Raw genomic sequence first — 20,466 nt, forward strand, 5'->3', positions numbered from 1 at the left:
GAAATGCATTCTGCTGTCATATATAACAAATTAAAATTAAAAAATTAAAAACCCATATATATATATTTCTGGTAATAATACATATTAGATATTTAGTAATATATTCATCTAATACATTACTTAATTCGCAAATAACCAAACAGTAAGTGAAAAGGTGAAAGAATTATATGCAAATAAGTTCCTGTATTTTTGTAAAAAAAAAGAAAAGTATTAGTTAATTTGGCTACCTTCGGTCCTGAAACTGGGTGGATGGTATTTTTGGCAGATAACAGATGAGGAAAAGTATTCTGGAATGCAAATGCAGAGGAGACAGGATAAGGAATCCCACAGCTTGGGTAAGTCAGCCTACTATCAACCTAAAAATAAAAACAAGAAAATGATTAAGGATAACAAATAATTCCAAATAGTTTCTCTTATCCAGGAGGCATTATTGTCTGCTAATTATAGTTAAGAGTGCTGTCTTGGGCTGGGGTTGTAGCTCAGTTGGTAGAGCGTTTGCCTTACATGTGTGAGGCACTGGGTTCAATCCTTAGCATCACATAAAAACAAATAAATAAAATAAAGGTATGTCGGTCTACAACTAAAAAAATATTAAAAAAAAAAAAAGAGTGCTATCTCTGAGGCCAATTTTATCATGACACCATAAAACTCTGCTTCAAACTAAATTAAAACAAAAATCCTACTGGCCAGGCACAGTTGCACATGCCTATAAATCACAGCAACTGGAGAGACTAAGTTAGGAGGATTGCACGTTTGGGGCCAGCCTCAGCAACTTAGTGAGACCCTCAGCAACTTAATGGACCATCTGGGGATATAGCCCAGTGGTAAAGCGTCCCTGAGTTAAATCCCCAGTATCCCCATCATTAAATCCCCACCCCCATCATTCCCCCACAAAAAATAAACCACTGAACTGAACTATCTTGGATCACTCCAGGTTTCCTGACATGGAAGGTATTAGGAAGGACAGTGAGTCATAAATAAATAGCCCAATCAGGGATAAAATAATAATTTGCTTCCAAACTGAGTAAAAACAAGATTAATATTCTTAAATAGGGTAACTGAGGCAATTATTTACTTTCCACTAATCTTCTATATGGTAGCATCACCATTAAACAACAGACATGAGAAAAAAAGCTAATTTTTTAAAAGGTCACTTGAAACACAAATCTTGAGAAGCAACTCTGTAGCTCTGTGGGAGAGCATTAGCTTAGCATGCTTGAGGCCCTGGGTTCAATTCCATGCAACACACAATAAAAATAATAATCAAAAAGCAACTGTGGGGCTGGGAATGTGGCTCAGGCGGTAGCGCGCTCGTCTTGCATGTGTGCGGCCCAGGTTCGATCCTCAGCACCACATACCAACAAAAATGTTGTGTCCGCCGAGAACTAAGAAATAAATATTTTTAAAAATTCTCTCTCTCTCTCTCTCTCCTCTCTCTCTCTCCTCTCTCACTCTCTCTTTAAAAAAAAAAAAAAAGCAACTGTGTACACCAGTGTCTATACAACATAAACATCCTTCTCACAGTTATTTATCTTCAGTCATTCAGGTTAAGCCTATAAATTTTTTTCAAGTTTGTAATTCAGGTCCAGGTACTTCCTTATGCGCCATTTCCCAATTTAACAGCAATCCTTTTTCTGTTTTAGACGCTAAGTACAATTTATCAGAGTGGATTAAAAATTCAAATAGGTGCCAGGTACAGCGGTACCCGCTTGTAATCCCAGCAGCTTGGGAGGCTGAGTCACAAGGATTGGGAAAAAGCCAGCCTCAGCAAAAGCGAGACACTAAACAACCCTGTCCCTAAATAAAATACAAAAACAGGGCTGCGATTGTGGCTCAGTGGTACCAAAAAAATAATAATAATAAATAAAATTCAAATGCTTATTTGAATTTTATGTTTTATGTTTTCTGCCAATGCCCTCCAGTCAGAGAGCATAAGAAAAACACCCAAAGGTATAAAAACTATATTTATTAACTCCTTGAAATGAAGGAAACTGCAGACCTTTAGGAACCCTGGGGAGTTTCAGTAACAGTGTGCTAAAAAGGATTTATTTATTGGATCCAGGCACATCGGGCAATTTAAGTGAAAGTTTAGGAAAGTGGAAATTTGCTATGGATTCAATGCTATTAGGAAGTAAGGAAAAATGTATGACTGGATACCTAAATAAATCCCACCTAATAAAGGAGGGGGAATGCATGAAGGCTAAAGCTATAACTGGTTCAAAAAGTAACAGTCATCCATATTAGTCAGGATTCAACGATGCTTGACCATCTTTGTGGTTTAGCAATGTAGATATTTTAATCTATGTGGACATGATTTACAAAGTATTCTCATTTTGTCTTGATTCATCATGTGTATAGAGTGACCTTGTCTGATGTTGATATTCTGTGAAATTGTGTTCAACAGGAGAGCCTAAGGCTTACTTATGAGTATTAGGCAAGTTTCTGGTAGCACCAAGACCTAGCTACATGATAATACTGAGACACCTTTTGCATATAAAGAGCTGCTTTTCTTATTCTCCCCTCTTATTCCTTGCCCAGAAAAAGCAAATGACCCAATTCTGGAAATTAGAAAGCTTATATCTCAAGAGTTTATTCTAGCCTCTAGAGCTGATAAGCCTAACAGAACCTTCTTTTCTCATCCCTGCCCCCACTTTTTTCTTTTGCAGCTAGAATTCAGTTGAGTTTTTTTTCATTATAGTTGCACACTTGAACCCAAACCCTGAATTTTTTTCTTCTTAAAGTCATCTAAATGTTTTGAGGGTGTGTCCATGTATACATGTTTTAAAGTTTTTAGCATATCTGGCATTACTTTGGTACGTTCAAAAATGATTGCTATACCCAGTGAAATCTTACAAAGAAGTGTGCCCTTGAAATACAGCCTCTTTGTTAAGAGCAAGTTTGCCTATGTCCCACTTCCAAGGGCAGCTTATACTGTTCTTCAAGTAGGACTTCAGACTGTGTTAGTGCCAGCATCTTAAGTCAGAGATTTCTAACAAACTGGGAATACTTCTGTTCAGGAAAGTCACTAATACCTTACCACATTCAGGTTAGGAGAAATTCCACTTCTGATTGTGTTGTTGCTAGAATGTGCAGGAGGAGTGGTAGAAGGTCCCAACACATCTTGCTTTCTCACTAGCTGATTTTCATTTAGTTCTTTATTTAACCATGTGATTACTTAGAAAACAAAAAGGTAAAAAAAACTTGACAGTTTTTAGTTTTCTAATCATTTTAAATGTTTAAATACCTTAAGCTTTTTAAGTTTTTACAACTGACATCACAGCTGAACAACATTGGTTCATCTAAACTTTTACAATCAGATTCTTATTTTATTCTCTTACTCTAAGAAGCACATATTTCTGCTCCTCTATCTTAAGAGGTTTTGCTTCTAAAATGGTATCTTACAGTTTTATTAAAGTTCACAATTTTATGTATGATACCCAGTTCTACCAACTGAGAAAATGCTAATGAAAAAAAAATCTTATAATTCAAATAATTCATGTTACCACTATTAGGTTAACAGCAATATTAAAAAAAAAAAAAGAGTAGTGAGGAATCTAAACAGTAAATTACAGGCAATATTTTCAACACCATTAGTTTTGGGTCACTGACACATAATACAGTTTTTGTTTTAACAATAATTTTTCTATAGGCACCAGATAATATAATTTACTACAGCAAAGACATTAAGCTTTATTTAAAGGAGAAATTTTCATATAAAGCACAATCTGAATTTACCTATATTTTAATAAATTCAAATAAAATTTCCAGCTTAAGAATAAAAAACTCATTTACATAAAAATATAATATACTTACACTTTTCATTATTTTTTAGAAGTTGTTTGCTTTCCTCAAGTTTTTGAACTGTAGCTTCTAACTGTTCTTGTAATTTGCATACCTGAAACGTCAATCCTCATAGTAAGTCAAACAAAATAAAGGTTAAAAGTTGAAGAAACTATTACTAAACTAAGTGATTAATACTAATACTATTAAATGAGAATAAAGGAATTAGCTCAACTATGTGATCAAATATTTAGGTGTATGTGTGTATATACATAAACTCACACACATAATGACAACTACCCATATATTCTGATCATAAATGAGCAATTAAGATATCTGAGTTATAACTAACTTTTCAAACTGAAATAGGTTATTAACATCTGTTGAATGTAGATGTGTTTTTATGTCTAAGAAGAATAAATGAAATAAGGCCAAAGCCCATTCTCTACTATAAAAAAACAGAAATTTTAAAAATAGTATCTGAAGAAGTTTACTATACTTTGTAAACAAAATAGTAACAAAAAAATATTAATTACCTCTTGCTCCTTAACTCGAAGAGACTGTCCAACATCTTGTAGTTCCTTTTGTTCCTTTTGTAATTTTTCCTCCTTCTCAGCCAAGAGTTTTTCTTGCTGAACAGTAACTGTATTCTTCAGTTTCAATTTGCCCATTAGGGTTTTCAAATCTCCTTGTAACTTCTTAATAATTTCATTTGCCTGTAAAAGAGCTTCATATGTAAATCTCTACAATCCAATAAACTATCAACATTCTATTAATTTTTAAAACAAACCTTCAGAAGTTCTGCTGATAATGATTTTATCGTAGTTTCAAGTTTTCCCAGTTGTACCTGATTCTTCTCACCACTTTCTTCTAAAGCCACCTGATTTTTTTTTTAAAGACATGAATAATTAGGGCATTTATGTTTGTTGATAAAGCATCACTCTAAATGTGGTCATCAATTTTTTAGAAAAAATTTAAAGACCTTTTGTTCCTGGATTGTATCAAATGCTTCTTTTGTTCTTAAAACAAGTTGGTCTTTATCCTTGATTTCTTGTTCTAAAACTGCCACTTTTGTTTGTAGCTGATTAATATGCTTTTCTTTCTCATGGCATTCAGCATCTAACGTAGAATTCTCTCTTTGCAAAGAGAGGACTTCTTGCTTAGTTCGTTGCAGCTCCTAAGGGTAGAAAAACAGAAATTACACATTATGACAAAAAGGAAACTAGCTAGTCTGGTAATAATTATGTTTTAAACATAATTAAGATATTGAAAATATCAAAAATGTACTTAATAATTTTAAAATTGTAATAGATATTTTCTTTAAAAGACATAAAAATCTCCAATGGTATGTATGAATTATAGACTTGCTATATGATTATAATAAAATACATGAGTAATTCTATAATATCAAAGTAAAAAAAAATCCCAATTTATAAATAAATTACTACAACTTTTAAAAACATTTAACAAGAGTATTGTGATATCTTCCCAACTTGTTTCAAAAGTAGCCACGGGTGACAGCTATGAGTTAGTATTTTTCTCTGTTGCTTATGGTGCTTTTTTCCCCACCTCCTCAAAAAAAAAAAAAACAAAAAAAGCTCATACTGCTCAGTAGTTTTTCTGGTGCCAGGGATTGAACCCAGGGCTTCATGGATGTAAGGCAAGCACTCTACTATCCAGTCATATCCCCTACTCAATTTTATGATCTACCTTCTCCCCATATTACAAATATCTTTTCACCTCAATAAATGTTTCTGGACTTTCTGTTTGTTCACACTCTAAAACAAAAATAGGCAAATGATAATCATTAGAAATAGATTTTTAAAAAATCTACAGACCACTTCTCAATCAGCTAATATCAACCCGATTGTAGCTAGTACACAAAAATCTACTATGTAGTATTCTTAGTTACAGTTTCTAACAAAAATTTTAAAGACTTTTTGTGTGTGTGTGTGTGATACTGTGGATGGAGCACAGGTCTTTGCACATGCCAGGCAAGCACTCTACCTTGGCCACACCCCTAGTCCTAAAAGATAATTTTATAGTATTATACTATGATGGTTTTAGGAGCACAAAATTTGACATCAGATCAATTTGAACTCAAACTGGGGCTTACCTATAATGTGATCTTGGGAATAACTTAACCACCCTAAGTCTCCATTCTCTCATTTATAAAACAGAAATCATAAACAAATGCTTCGTAAATTATTTCATTTAATCTTCACAAGAATCCTTATATAAATTGCCTAACATTGACTGGCACAAAGTAGATACTCAGATAGTAGTAATTATTAGTTAAGAGTATTAATATCTAAAAATGTAGTTTTAAATAATTAGGTAACTGAATACTCAGAGATTAAAAAAAAAGTTCCCAAGCCTCATAATTTGTAAGCATTTTGCAAATCTTGGAAGAAATACTTTGGTTTGGATCATATTAAAAAAAAAACAACATAATGAAGACTATTAATATACTATCCAATTTCAGGTCTGAGATAGAAAAAATTATATAGCATTATAATGAAGCAATTAGACTCCCAGTGCACCGTGCATGAAGTATGAAATGTTTTACTAACTATCATAAAAGGTCAAAGGGTGTAGGTGAAAATAACTGGACATCTATTGTCAAGGCAGAACTCTTGAGGATCTGAACATAAAATCAGTAAATCTTTAGAGCTTCTTGGCATAACTGACTACTGAAATTAAGTCTGGTTCTCTTTGCTTTTAAATACAATAAACTAAAGATATCTACAAGCCAGGGGCTGGAGATATAGCTCAGTTGGTAGAGTGGTTTTCAAATCTCCTTGTAACTTCTTAATAACTTGCATGCACAAGGCCCTGGGTTCAATCCCCAGCACCATATTAAAAAGAAAGAAAAAAAAGAAATAAGAGGTATCAAAAATATCTACAAGCCAAGCACAGTGGTGTATACCTCAAGCCCTAGCTATTTGGGAAGCTGAGGCCAAAGGATCATTTGAGATAAGGCGCTGAAGACCAGCCTCGGCAACATAGTGAGAACCTATCTCAAAAAAAAAAAAAAACAACTACATATACTTTCTGATAACTCATGTGATAATAATGTATAATAATGCTAGGTAAGAAACTATCATCTGTTCCAAAACATCAACAAATATGCTATGACAACCAGGATTTTAAAACTTCTCTGAGGGGCTGGGAATGTAGCTCAGTGATAAGAGTCTTTGCCTCGCATGTCTGATGCCCTGAGTTCAATCTGTAGCATGCAAAAAAAAAAAAAAAAAAAAAAATTGGTGTTTGAAAGAACAAAGTAGTACCAAAGATAGGCAAATAATACATGGATTTCAATGCTCATTCTTCCTTAGGTAAGTTATTTAACCCCTCTGTAACTTATAAAACAGGGAAAATAACAGCACCAAAAGAATTTTAAGAATTGAGTGAAGGTACACAAAGCACTCAAGTAGTAACCATCACATATTAAATACTTGGTAAACATTAACTATTATTACCTTTACCATTATCACTACTATTATGGAACACTAAGCCTCATATAATTGTCTGATATATTATGTAGGCTGAAGGAAAGAATTAGCCCTGGCACACTGAATACCCCATGAGATAAAGACACTACTATTAAAAATATACTGAAAAATTGGGGCAGGGGCTGTGGCTCAGTGGTAGAGCACTTGCCTAGCATATATGAGGCACTGGGTTCGATCCCTGGCACCACATAAAAATAAAAACAAATAAAATAAAGGTATTTTGTCCATCAACAACTAAAAAAATCTTTTTTAAAAAATATATACTGAGGGCTGGGGATGTGGCTCAAGCGGTAGCGCGCTTGCCTGGCATGCGTGCGGCCCGGGTTCGATCCTCAGCACCACATACCAACAAAGATGTTGTGTCCACCGAGAACTAAAAAATAAATATTAAAAATTCTCTCTCTCTCCTCTCTCACTCTCTTAAAAAATATATATATATATATTTTTTTTTTCAGTATATATATATATATATATACTGAAAAATCAGAAAGATGTGCCAAAGAACTGCTCCTCTAGGTCCTAACTAAAGATATCCAAGCCTACCTCAATTCTGTCTGAGTTAGCTCTTTTTATCAAATTTCAGTCATTTTGCATTTATCTGAAATGATTATCCTAACTCCATAAAAAATCTTTGTGGTACATCCAGAGAACCCCATCCACACAAGTAATATAAGTAACCAAATTAAAATAAAGTGACCAAATTAAAACACTCTTTTAAATTAGGATGCAAGGATGCAGGGGTAGAAGCCAACATACCTCTTCAACACCAGAAAGTTTTGCTTTAAGTTCTCTAATACTGGAGTCTCCTTTATATTTCCTTTCAGTTAGGTCTTTATTAAGTGCCTCTAACTCTGACAATCTGTTCTGTAGCTGGTGGATATTTCGTTGATGGAGGATTTCTAAATCTTTTTTCTGTTGTTCATGCTGCTGTTGATATTGAACTTGTACCTATTATTGAATAAAAATAAATGAAAAAAAATCACAAATATATGTAAAGATTGAAGAAAAATAACCCCAATTTCTTCTTTAAAGTTATTAGGTTTCCTGTTTTTAAAAAGGTCTATTTTCTATTATGGTTTTCAAGAAGGAGAAAGTAGGGGCTGGGGATGTGGCTCAAGCGGTAGCGCGCTCATCTTGCATGCGTGCGGCCCGGGTTCGATCCTCAGCACCACATACAAACAAAATGTTGTGTCTGCCGATAACTAAAAAATAAATATTAAAAATTCTCTCTCTCTCTCTCCCTCTATCACTCTCTCTTTAAAAAAAAAAAGAAGGAGAAAGTACACCAATAAAAGCAAATCTACCATTGTGATCTTGTTCAGAATTTCTACTTCTCTTAAACTCACGTTTGGAAGTAATGATCATTAAGTTAAGGGAAGAATGATATATGATTAAGTAAAAAAAGAAAACAAAAAAATATATATCTAGTATGAACATATTTGCACTAAAGAAAAACTAGTACATAAGAACATTGTTCTTGCTTAAAGCACCGCAGTATTGTTTCAGTTCTTAACAATCAGTATATACATATATGTTTTATAATGGAAAAATATCTGTAACTGTAAAAATGGCCAGGTTTAATCACTGGCCCAATCTCATAGTCAGCAGTTACATTTTATCAACTATAAAATGTGAACATAGTTGTAATGATGCAATCTCTGATGCCTGTTCCAATCATACCACACTATCTATTAATGAACACTATCAAATTCAAAAATATTTTTAAAAAGAAAGCATATTTTTTTGATTTTGAAAGATATATACATTCTTAAAGGCACATTGGGTATTACAGATAACATAATCCTATACAAGGAGTCATTCTTAAATATTTAGGAATATTCCTTTCTTGTCATTTATATATTCATATTAACACCCCACATTTATGCACAATATACATAATCAAATTTATGAAACAAAATCAAGATATGTACACAATTTAACCATATTTTTTATTCTTGTACAATTTACATGTTCTCCCTTTGTAAATATTTCATGCCATGGCTACTGATAATTCACCTAACCCCTGCTCCAATATAGACATTTTAGTTTCCAGTTTTTCACAATTACAAGTAAAACTGTATTAATCACAGATCTGAAATCCAAAATCAAAATTAGTTTCTCATAATCAAATTACAGATTGGAGAATATAAACAACAACAACAAAAAAAAACTAATAAAGTTACAAGACTGGCCAGGTGTGGAGGCTCACGAATGTAATCCCAGAGATGCAGGAGGTTAGCAAGTTCAAGGGTAGCCTCAGCAATTTGGCAAGGTACTAAGCAACTTAGTAACACCTGTCTCAAAAAAATAAAAAGGGCTGAAGATGGAGCTCACTGGTAAAGCACCCATGGGTTCAATCTCCAGTACCAAAATAAAAATAAAAATAAAAAATAACATTGCAGAAAACTTGTTCCCATTCAAATTCTTATCAGTAGTGCAGGAGAAGTCCTCTTTCATAAAATATTCTGAGACTCTTACAATTACTACTTTAGGGAGTCCCTCATTTTTGGAGAGAAAGGGCAAATGACATAAAAACCAGAAAGGAGCCCATATAAAAATGAAAATACCATCATGTAAAATACTGAACAAGTAATCATGAAAAAAAAAAAACTAGAATAAGCCTATCAAGACATTAAAGACAATCAATAGAGGACAAGTGCAGTACAAATAATGATTTTATTGTGGTCCTTTTCTAAAGAAAAAAAAAAGAATGAGTGATAGGATTACAAAGTATATATTTATTTACTTCTGAATCATTTGAACTTTTTAGAAAAAAAATTAAGAAAAATCATTTCCATTTGGAAGACTAATCTTTGGCAGGATAGCTTCAGGAAAACAATAAAACCCAATGAAAAAGGGATAATTTGTACAGGTAGAAGCATATATGTCAAAAGAATATCTTATGGGGGGTGAGTAGGGAACAATGGAGGAATTTTGGATTGGACAGAGGGGAGGGAGGGAGGGAAAGGGGACAGGAAAGATGGTGGAATGAAATGGACATTATTACCCTATATACATGTATGATTACACAACCAGTGTAATCATACATGTATATAGGGTAATAATGTGCACCATGCACAGCCAGAGGAATGAGAAGTTGTGCTCCATTTGTGTACAATGTGTCAAAATATATTCTGTCATGTATAACTAATTAGAACAAATTAAAAGACTATCCTATATAGTCTTAGGGCACACAGTAGTTTTAGGAGAACATGAGATGCAGAAAATTATTTGGGGGATGGATTTATAAGAATCGAAAAACAAACATTAATAGAAAATTCTATGAAAAAGAAAAGTAAATAAGTAGGATCAAGAAAATAATACAGGACTGGGGCTGTGGCTCAGTGGGTTCAACCCTTAGCACCACATAAAAATAAATAAACAAAATAAAAGTATTATGTCCATGTATAACTAAAAAAAATTTTTTTAAATAATAATAATACATAAAAGAAGGATGATTCTACTTGTTGCTAGGACTTTCCTCACAGAAAATCTACTATTAATATAAAGAAATCATTGTAAAAACAATTAAGACAACTCATATATTGCTTTCTTTTAAATATTTTTTTAGTTGTAGATGGACACAATACCTTTATTTATTTATTTTTATGTGGTGCTGAGGATCAAACCCAGTGCCTCACGCATGCCAAACGAATGCGCTATCACTGAGCCACAAACCCAACCCAGTATATATTGTTTTTTAAAAGCATGAGAAATAAGTATGAACAGGCAAAACTAACCAATAATGACAGAAGTCAGACAAGTGATGACCTCCTACAAGAGTATTAGATAAGTCAGGAAAGCACATGGGGGAACCCAGACGGGTAGTACAATTTTCCAAATCTTAATTTTGGTGAAAGTTACACATAAAAAAAATCATCTGTACTCTCAAGTGCAAACATCTGGTAAAGTGAATAAAAAATTTTAGTATTAAAAAAGCTATAAAACAGGGGCTGGGGATGTGGCTCAAGCGGTAACGCGCTCGTCTTGCATGCGTGCGGCCCGGGTTCGATCCTCAGCACCACATACAAAGATGTTGTGTCCGCCAAAAAACTAAAAAATAAATATTAAAAAAAATTCTCTCTTCTCTCTCTCTCTTTAAAAAAATAAAATAAATAAAAAAGCAATAAAACGGAAGAAAGAAGTCATACTACAAAGCAATAGAAAATGATAATTACACAACAAAAGGGAACAAAAGATATTAAAAGGTAATCTCAAAACAAAAATCATCAAAAGTCATGTTAAAGGTTGCTTATATTCCCTCTAAATCTAAGAAATGTAAATCAAAACAAAGTACTACCATGATACCGATCAGGTTTCAAATAAGAAGGTTAATAATAATAATAATAATAATGATGATGATGAAATAATTATCTTAGGGATTATATTTAGTATGACTTTTTTGAGTGGCAAATTTACAGTATCCCTCAATATTTTATATAGCTATATTGCAATCTCAACAAAGAATGTCCAATGCACTATTGTTCGTAATAGCCAAAATATCAAAGCAGTTATATATCCCCCAGTAAGTAGATAACATTATATTCAATGAATACTATGCGGCCACTAAAAAGTAATATCTGAACTGATAGAATTATCTTATGCAAAGTGAAAAAGGCTATAATCTTTTTATCTAATAAGACTTTAATTGTACAGAACAAAATTAAACTCACCATGTGTGCACATATATCTATAATTATAATTTGCATTAGTATAAATAAATATTTATAAGTCACATATTATTTACACATGCAGAGAAAAGTTCAGAAAAATCACATCAAAATGTTTATAAATCATCTTTTAGTTTAAGTTTGAAAGATAAACTTTCAATTTTTATATACTTCATAATGGTTGAACAATTTAAAGCAAGCATTTATTACTTTTATAATTAACAAAATCAACAGCAATAAAAATTTATTTTTCCAGTTCCTTCTAATATTCTTACCTGTAAAGCCTTTTCCTTCTCATTCGTCAGTTCCTGAGAATGCTTATTTGTCAATGATGCTGTGTGTGATTCCCATTCATTCCGTAACTTTTCTAATTCTTGTATTTTTTCTGATAATGTCTATATTAGAATTTGGTACAAAATATTAAGATAATCTCCTGAATATTTTACACTTCTGAATAACACACAGTAATACTTAAAAGGGTATTAAAGAAAGTGAAATTTCAACTTGTCAAGACATACTCAAACCTTTTTTATATTTTTATATTTGATGTTTTGTATTCGAGGGAATCAAGATTAGAATAAAAGGAATTTTAGAGCTCAAGTGGTCCAAAATTAAGCTTAATTATCTTTAATTAAACTTTTAATTATCTAGCACTTAGCCTGGAATGGTGGCACACTCCTGTAAACTAAGCTTCTGGGAAAACTTGAAAGAGAAAGACTGAAAGTTCAAGGCCAGACTGGGCAACTTAGCAAACCCTGTCTTAAAATAAAAAGGGCTGGAAATGTAGCTCAGTGGTAGAGTGCCCTTGGGTTTAATCTCCAGAAGCATTCTGGTATTAAGAAGTAAAGCAACCTAGGTGGAACACTCAAGTCATAAAGAGGAGTTAATTTCTTATACATACAATGCAGTAACATGATCCCTAGTATTTTCTGCCTGAAGCCATGCAGCTTATCAGGTAATTTGGGGAAAATGTGTCAATTTAAAGGACCAATGGCAAAAATGCAGTAGCTACAACTGAAATGAGATGAAGCCCAGCAAAGGAATTAATTCTAACCATAAGGGAAGGTAGTTTAGAACATAGGAACTGAAAAGCCATTTTAAGTCAAAGAAATGAAGTGAATAAAAGGAGAGAAAAGAACTAATATATAATAGAAACTAAATATCTTATTTCATGAAGAATTACAGAAAGCATGTCATATTGGAGATGATAGAAGTTTTTAGTGGAATTAAGTAAAGGAGAAAGCATGACATTAAGGAAATTAGTAGGTGAAAGGTAGCAAAAAGCAGGGGAAATTCAATGGTAAAATACTTTGAAAGAAAATATAAAGCATGGACTTAATTCAAGAAGCAATTAAGAATCAATATCTGACTGACTTACAAAGACAAAGACATTTTGACTTTCAAAGTGAAATATGAATTACCTTTTGTGTCAAGTTCAGTTGTCTAGTAACATCATCTAGTGATTGTGTCAATGATAATATTTCTTCCTATTTATAAAAATAAAATAGTGCAGTTTATAATTTAATTCAATCATTTGTAGCCTTGCTACTCAAAGTATAGTAAAATAAGTACTGGCATCATCCTAAAAGCTTGTTAGATACACAAAATCTCAGATTTTCTAAATCAGAATCTGCATTTTAACAAGATCCCTAGATGATCTATGCACCATTTTCAGTGGAAATGCACTGATATATAAATTTAATGTAAAAAAATTTCTAAAAACTCAAGTGGCAACACTATGATTTTTCTTGTGCTATATATCTTATTACATTTTTTAATATTCAAGACACTTTCATATATATAATCTCATTTAAGAAGAGCTAGATAGAGTAGATATTCTCATAGATATATACCACTGATGGAATCATGACACAAGTGTTTTAGGTAGCCTGCCTAAGGTTATAGAACACTAGTAAAAATCTTGGGACCTAAGTTTCTCAATTTCTGGTCTAGTTCTATACTTGCTGTACCTCAACTAAATGAAAAACAACAAACTAAGTTCATTACATGCAACAAACCTTTATTCAGAAAACAAAAAATAAGGGCAATGCAGCTCTTTAGTGATTTATCAAAATACTTTGAAAACTAATTTAAAAGAAAAACTTACCTTACTACATTTCAAACAACCTGCTAGGAATTTCTTTATTTCCACATCATTTCCAGGTAAGAGTTTTAGTGAGAGATGTGTAAGATGCTTAAAAGGATTTGTCTCTATCACATTTAAAAATGCAGGTGAATTATCCAAAATAGCTGCTGGAGAAACTAACTGTAGCAAAAACCTTTAAAAAGAAAATGTCCCATTATAACAAACTAATGAAATAATGAAGCTCCTCTTCTTAGAAAGACCAGAAAAGAGAGAACATTGAAATCATAGGGGCTAATGTAAAAGGACTCCTACTGGTAAAAGATAAGTTGGGGTGTTAGGGTGAGAAAGGCTGACAAAACACAGTAAATATATAAAAGTCCTTGAGTTCATAGTGAGAAGGCAGAGAGCAAAACCTAAAACCAAAAATTCATTGAATGCCACAGGAGTAAACAGTTTACGAGCTCCTAACTATGAAAGCTAACAATTTAAAAGTATGAATCAAGCATTTATGTTTTCCTATATGAACTTGCAAAGTCATTAAATAGCCCTGCTTGATAAGGCAAAGTTGATAGAAGAATTATACCAATGTAGAAAGAATGATAGATTTAGAAAAGCATCATTTTGTTGTTCCTATAGAAATAAATGACTGAAAAATCATCAATTGATGAAACCAATATAAGGTTGATGGCAAATGGCTTAGGCATTAGCACCCCAGATATGAACATGTACATACAAAATCTTATATTTCTTGTTTTCCAAGATCAGTAAAAAAGCAAATGCTTGATGCTATATTTTAGATAACTTCAGTGGTTTTGTCAAAACCTGAGAATAGTTAAATATTTCTGACTTTAATCAAGACTCCTTAAACTTTGAAATTTAGTGGATCCCTACTCCAGTTTTAAAACAAATAGGGTTACTTAGAATTCATGGAAATATTTTGCCATCAGCTCGTCTTTTTTTCAAAGGCATCTATCTTGTTTAATAATGTAGTATTCTCATGCAACTTACCTTGGAATTTCTTTAACATGTTCTTGAGTACACTGTTGAAGGAGATCTATAAATTTTTGTGGGAAAGCTAAGAAGTCTACCAGAAGACCTTGCTGGAATTTTAAACTATATAAGAAACAGGAAAAGAATTTTTTAAAAAATTTAATTACTATCTTTTATATAATTAATACCCTAAAAGATTTTTTCTTTACTAAACACCTATTATAATCAAGAACTAAGCTAGGGAATTTTATATTTTATAGAATTTACTTAATGAGAGAAAAAAGTAAAGAAATTTAGTCAAAGCTAGAAATTTCTGAGCTGTTATATGTAGACTTCTGATATTCTATGAATATTTATTTTCAAAGACATCCTTAATCAAGTGTGGGAGGCCGACATAGCATGTAACCAGCGTTTGCTTCCCCTCCTGGTCAGCTGAGGCACTGTAGGTCACCCTGTGATCTGGTTGCTTTTAAGTAACTGAAGACGGTAGCCAGATCTTGAAGGTAAAGAAAACATAAATGTGTCTCCCTGAATGGGCATGTCTTCCTACAGCCCCATGGGTTGAGCTATGCTCACTTGTTCCTTTGTGATATTACCCCTTGCCCTGTTTGGGATAGAATGTTCCTTGGAAACGCCCTTTGTGTGTGGCCTCCCTAGGTGTCAGTCAACCTGCTGACAGCAGACATCATGAAGCTAGACTCAGCCCCTTAAAACCTGACCCTTTGCCTCATTTGAATGGCTTCTCCTCAATAAAAGGGGTTAGCACTTGCTTTCTCTCTCTCCTTCTGCAGACCCTTAAGGTCAGAGGAGCCGTCACAGCATCCCCAAAGAAAAAGGTATTTCTGTCTCTTTTGTGGTTATTTCATGCAGCCCAGTTCCCCTGGAGTGACCCCTGAGTGTTTTAGTGACGTGCAACACAGCAATCAAGTGTACAACAAACAATCCAGTATTCCCAGAATAACTAAAAGTTCTAAATAGGTATGTTTCAAAGAGAATAGTACAAATATTCATATAACTGAGAAACTAATTCCTAGTTTTAAATATAAGAACAGAAAAAAAATTACTTACCTTTGAAAATCTTCCTCAGATATAATAAGATTATACAGAAAAAATGGATCTGTATCATCAGTCAGACGAATAACCAAATCCTAAAAAGAAGATTTAAAAAAAAAAATGTTTTCAGAAGATCTTCCCTCTTGAAAGGAAAATTATCCAGTAAGATCAACATATAACCATGATTACTTCAGTTAACTTTGTTTTCTGGTGCTGTTTATTTTTTATTGTTCTTTAGAGACTTAGAATCTTAAACAGGAGTAGATATTCTGCTACTTGAAAGCCTTAGAGAGGTCTGTAAAAGTAAATTAAATACTAGGAATTGAAAGTTTAGGAATATAATCCTATCAGAGGCATAGGGAAATTTAGATGAGTCTTTACTGCACTATGGCATAATGGCAAAAATATTCTTTACCACTGAACGTACTGCTTTCAATTATATTTTGCTTTCCTTAAATTAACTAACCTGGTATTTCATAAGCAATAAGTGTATCAACAGAAGAGAGGAATAATCATCCATCCAAGAGAAGGAAGGAGCTTCTGGGGCCCAAGTAAAAGATAAGTATCAGGTGACGTACTGCCAGGTATTCTTATTAAGGGTCTATTCTCTCCTACTCCAGCTGGCTAACCCATCTGTCTTCATTTTTCTAACAAAGTGTGTTCCTTTCATAAAGGCTACTTCCCAGGTTATCAAATTTACAGTGTGGCAGAGCATTATAGCAGCCAATGCTGACAGAAACAGACATCAAAATTATGTATGCAAAGAAAATATAGTGTAACTACAAGATGAGCAGGGACTAATAAAGCACTAAGCATTCATGTTATGAATAAGTTTGAAGTAAAATCTATTCATGACTACCAAGGAACTGCTAGGGCCCTAGAAAAATCTAAGCCATTAATAAGTAGAGCTAGGAAAATGAAGAGGTTCAGCAGGTACAAGGAATAATACCAAAAATGCAATCAATAATCTCCGCCCTGGAAAATTAATCATTCAGGTGTTTGCTCTGCCTTATAATGCCCCATTGTTAAGCAGCTTCTACTGAAGTACTTCTTGAAATTCACTCCAAGATATTAGAAATTCACTCCAAGATATTATTAAACAAAACAAAAACAAAAGCTACTACTTAGGTCCTAAATATGTTCAGGGAAAGCTATAACAGAGAAAGCAAATGCTGTATTTCTTAGCCCTTTGGTCTATTTCCTTAGCCCTCTGGGCTATTTCTTTAGCTCTGTTAATGACTCTTACTTTTGAAGATCAGATGGAACCAATGTTCCAAGTGTCTGTCTTCAAAAAGTAAAGATTCAAGAACATCTCTTTAATACTTCAATTTATTCTGTTCGCACATTTATAGCATGAAATGCCAATTTTTTAAAGCAGCAGAACATATCCTTGCAACTTTTAAATGTTCTGGGCAAACCTAAGGAGATATTTACCACAAGCCCTAATTCTTCATGTATAATTTAAAAATATATGATATAATTATATTCTAGTTGTCTCAGTAGATTTCACCATCTTAGACTGAAAGTTACAAAATGGCCCAAAATTAAAAAGCAAGATCTAAAACTGAAGACCTCCCGTTCTTGAAAAAACAAAATAATTATCTACAATATTCAGAAATTATCACATTTTGAAAAGCAATACTAACCTTTCTATGAACTGGATTAGAAACTGATTGCAGTTCAATGCTTACTCTAACATTTATTCTCCTATATGAAAAGACAATGCCAACAGTTAGAAACATTCAGATGAAACAAGTTATCACCATCATTTGTATTAACTACTTTTAAGTCTTAAAAGCCACAAGACTTTTCACAAGACTTTTTACTTATTTTGCTGTGTTGAGGATTAAACCCATTACCTTGAGCACGCCAAGCAAGAACTCTACATCCACATCCCCAGCCCAATGGACAGACTTTCAGAAAGCACACTGGATTTGAAGTTTGTTATTGTTGTTCTTCTACTAAGTAACCTAGTAGCTTTTGAAGCTAAATTTTTCTCACCTGTAACATGGGGGATAGGATAAATGGGATAACAAATACGCCTGGTACCACTCTGGTATATAAACATACTGCCCTGATTCCAAAATACCGTCTATTGAAAGACAAACCATCAATTTAGTAAAAACTTTTTTCATTAAGAAAAAAAATAGGATTTCAAGTGATCGAATTGACTTATGACAGATTACATTTTAAAAACTTAAAATGTAGCTGGACCGGGTAGTACACACCTACAATCTCAGAGAGACTTCGAAGGCTGAGGCAGGAGGATCACAAGTTAAAGGCCAAGGCCATCCTCAGCAACTTTGTGACCCTGTCTCTCAAAAAAATAAAGAAAGAACTGGGGACATGGCTCAGTGGATTAAATCTCCAGTACTAAAAATAAAAAACTTGAAATATGAATATTAGAATGAAGAATATAACATTCTCCCTACTCTTCTGCACACATACATGTTTTTTAGATATACAAACTAAGACTTTTCCACATTCTACTACTTATCTACTACAGAAAAAAAAAGTATAAATATTGCAATCGAGTATTAATGGGAAAACTTGGAAACGATTCTCTAAGATTCAACTGCTTAGGTATTTTATCCTCTAATTGGTAACTGTATATTCCTTTAAAATGTGTCATTTTTGTTAAGTTTTTTACTGAACATATGAGTAAATGCTAAATATTAGTTTATATGAGGAAGTTAAATGTTACCACTTAACTGTTATCTGAAAAGTAACAGCAGCACTGATCTACACCACAAAGACAGAAAGAATTACTTTTAAAATGAGAATATGGTATTTCTATTTTTCTAGTATTGTAGAGCAATGTATGTGAAACACATCAGAATATCACTTCAATTTCACTTAAATTAAGCTTTCTTGGGAGGAAAAAAACTTCAACTTCCTAATCTGTAAGACAAGCAAATTCAATTAGATGGTTTGTGAGGATTTTTTTTAGTTCTACAACGTCATTATGTCATGTTTGGTTTTCATCTTTCTAAGTTTATTCAAGACCATACTCCCATAGTGATATGAACTGTGACAACTTTTTATGCTTTACAGCTTCATAGTTTTAGAATCAATATCAGACTTCATAATTTGTAGGGAAAAAATTCAAGAAACATCTATTTAATAAAATGTCCTTTATATGATAATTTACCACTCATATAATTATATTCTTGCATATATTCAAAATGCCTATATGTATTAGATGTTGGAAGGAAAATGGAGGCAAGATCCATAAATTAAACATTCTCCATGTTTACTTTGATAACACCATAGAAATATCTTGTAGAGAAAACACCAGGGTGCATGCCTGTAATCCCAGCAACTCGAGTGGCTAAGGCAGGAGGATAGCAAGTTAGGGTCTCACTCAGCAACTCAGTGAGACTCTAAGCAGCAGACCCTGTCTCAAAATAAAAGATAAAAAAAAAAAAAAAAAGAGGTGTGGCTGTGGTTCAGTAGTAAAATGCCTCTAGGTTCAATCCCCAATACAAAAAAAAAAAAATTGTAGGAAAATCTGAGCTTTCAGAAATATCTATCTGAAATCACAAATCTTATTTTCTCTATATAATAGTTAATGACAAAAGACCTATATAAAATAAATCAATAAAATCTCAATAGAAGATATTTCTCATCTCAGTATGTGTCCCACTCTGAATACTATGTGTCTACATAACATCCTCCAGGTAGTAGATTTGAACAGGTGTTCTCTTATTTAAAAAAGCATCTTAAACTTCAGACACTAGATGAACTGGATTCTAGCCCACTGCTGTCACCCAGTAGCTGTGATCTTAACCTCTCAATTCAAACAAAGGAAAGCTACTCTAGCCAGCTACTATGCCTGGTGCTAGGGATACAAACAGAAACAAACATGATCCATGTTTTCAAATTGAGGTCAGATTAAATCACTTTTCCATAGATTTGCTTCTGATTATATTTGATGAATTCTTGAGAAGGGAAAGGTTACCAATACTAACTAAGTACCTGGTGGACAATTTACATATTTTATTTAACAACAATAATCTTATCTGTTTTAACAAATAGTTTAAATCATTCTAAAAAAAATTTTATGGAAGAACACAAACCACATTGCAAAGACTAAATTAGAACTCAGATGTCTCACGTACACCATGCTAATAAATGAATAATTACTTTCAACTTGGACAACTTTAAAAGATCCTTATAATGAAAGAATTTAACATACACCTTGGAGATTATGAAAGAAAAAGCATTGAGGCAGAGAAAATAGCAGGAATAAAGTATGGTATAGAGAGAGTATGAGATACATTCAGAAAATAACAATAATTCTTTCATAACTAACATACCAGAGTGGATTTTTTTTTTTTTTTGAGGAAAGAAAACTGGAAAAGCGGGTTGG

At 32.8% G+C, this 20,466-nt stretch overlaps 1 protein-coding gene across 1 annotated transcript in view; it reads right to left on the reverse strand.

The window, feature by feature from the left end:
- Sass6 (SAS-6 centriolar assembly protein) overlaps positions 1-20,466 on the reverse strand; it is a 40,638-nt gene that overhangs the window by 17,226 nt on the left and 2,946 nt on the right. Inside the window, exons 2-14 of the mRNA XM_005339681.5 lie at positions 17,741-17,801; positions 16,110-16,189; positions 15,060-15,164; positions 14,073-14,244; positions 13,387-13,452; positions 12,241-12,360; positions 8,052-8,243; positions 4,763-4,957; positions 4,571-4,660; positions 4,317-4,496; positions 3,814-3,895; positions 3,038-3,174; positions 228-356 (exon numbers count right to left, since the gene is read on the reverse strand). Of these exons, the coding sequence (XP_005339738.1) occupies positions 228-356; positions 3,038-3,174; positions 3,814-3,895; positions 4,317-4,496; positions 4,571-4,660; positions 4,763-4,957; positions 8,052-8,243; positions 12,241-12,360; positions 13,387-13,452; positions 14,073-14,244; positions 15,060-15,164; positions 16,110-16,189; positions 17,741-17,801 (1,609 nt within the window). The remainder of the gene's footprint in view (positions 1-227; positions 357-3,037; positions 3,175-3,813; positions 3,896-4,316; positions 4,497-4,570; positions 4,661-4,762; positions 4,958-8,051; positions 8,244-12,240; positions 12,361-13,386; positions 13,453-14,072; positions 14,245-15,059; positions 15,165-16,109; positions 16,190-17,740; positions 17,802-20,466) is intronic.

The sequence above is a fragment of the Ictidomys tridecemlineatus genome, chromosome 11 (assembly GCF_052094955.1).
Source record: "Ictidomys tridecemlineatus isolate mIctTri1 chromosome 11, mIctTri1.hap1, whole genome shotgun sequence".
Lineage (NCBI taxonomy): Eukaryota > Metazoa > Chordata > Mammalia > Rodentia > Sciuridae > Ictidomys > Ictidomys tridecemlineatus.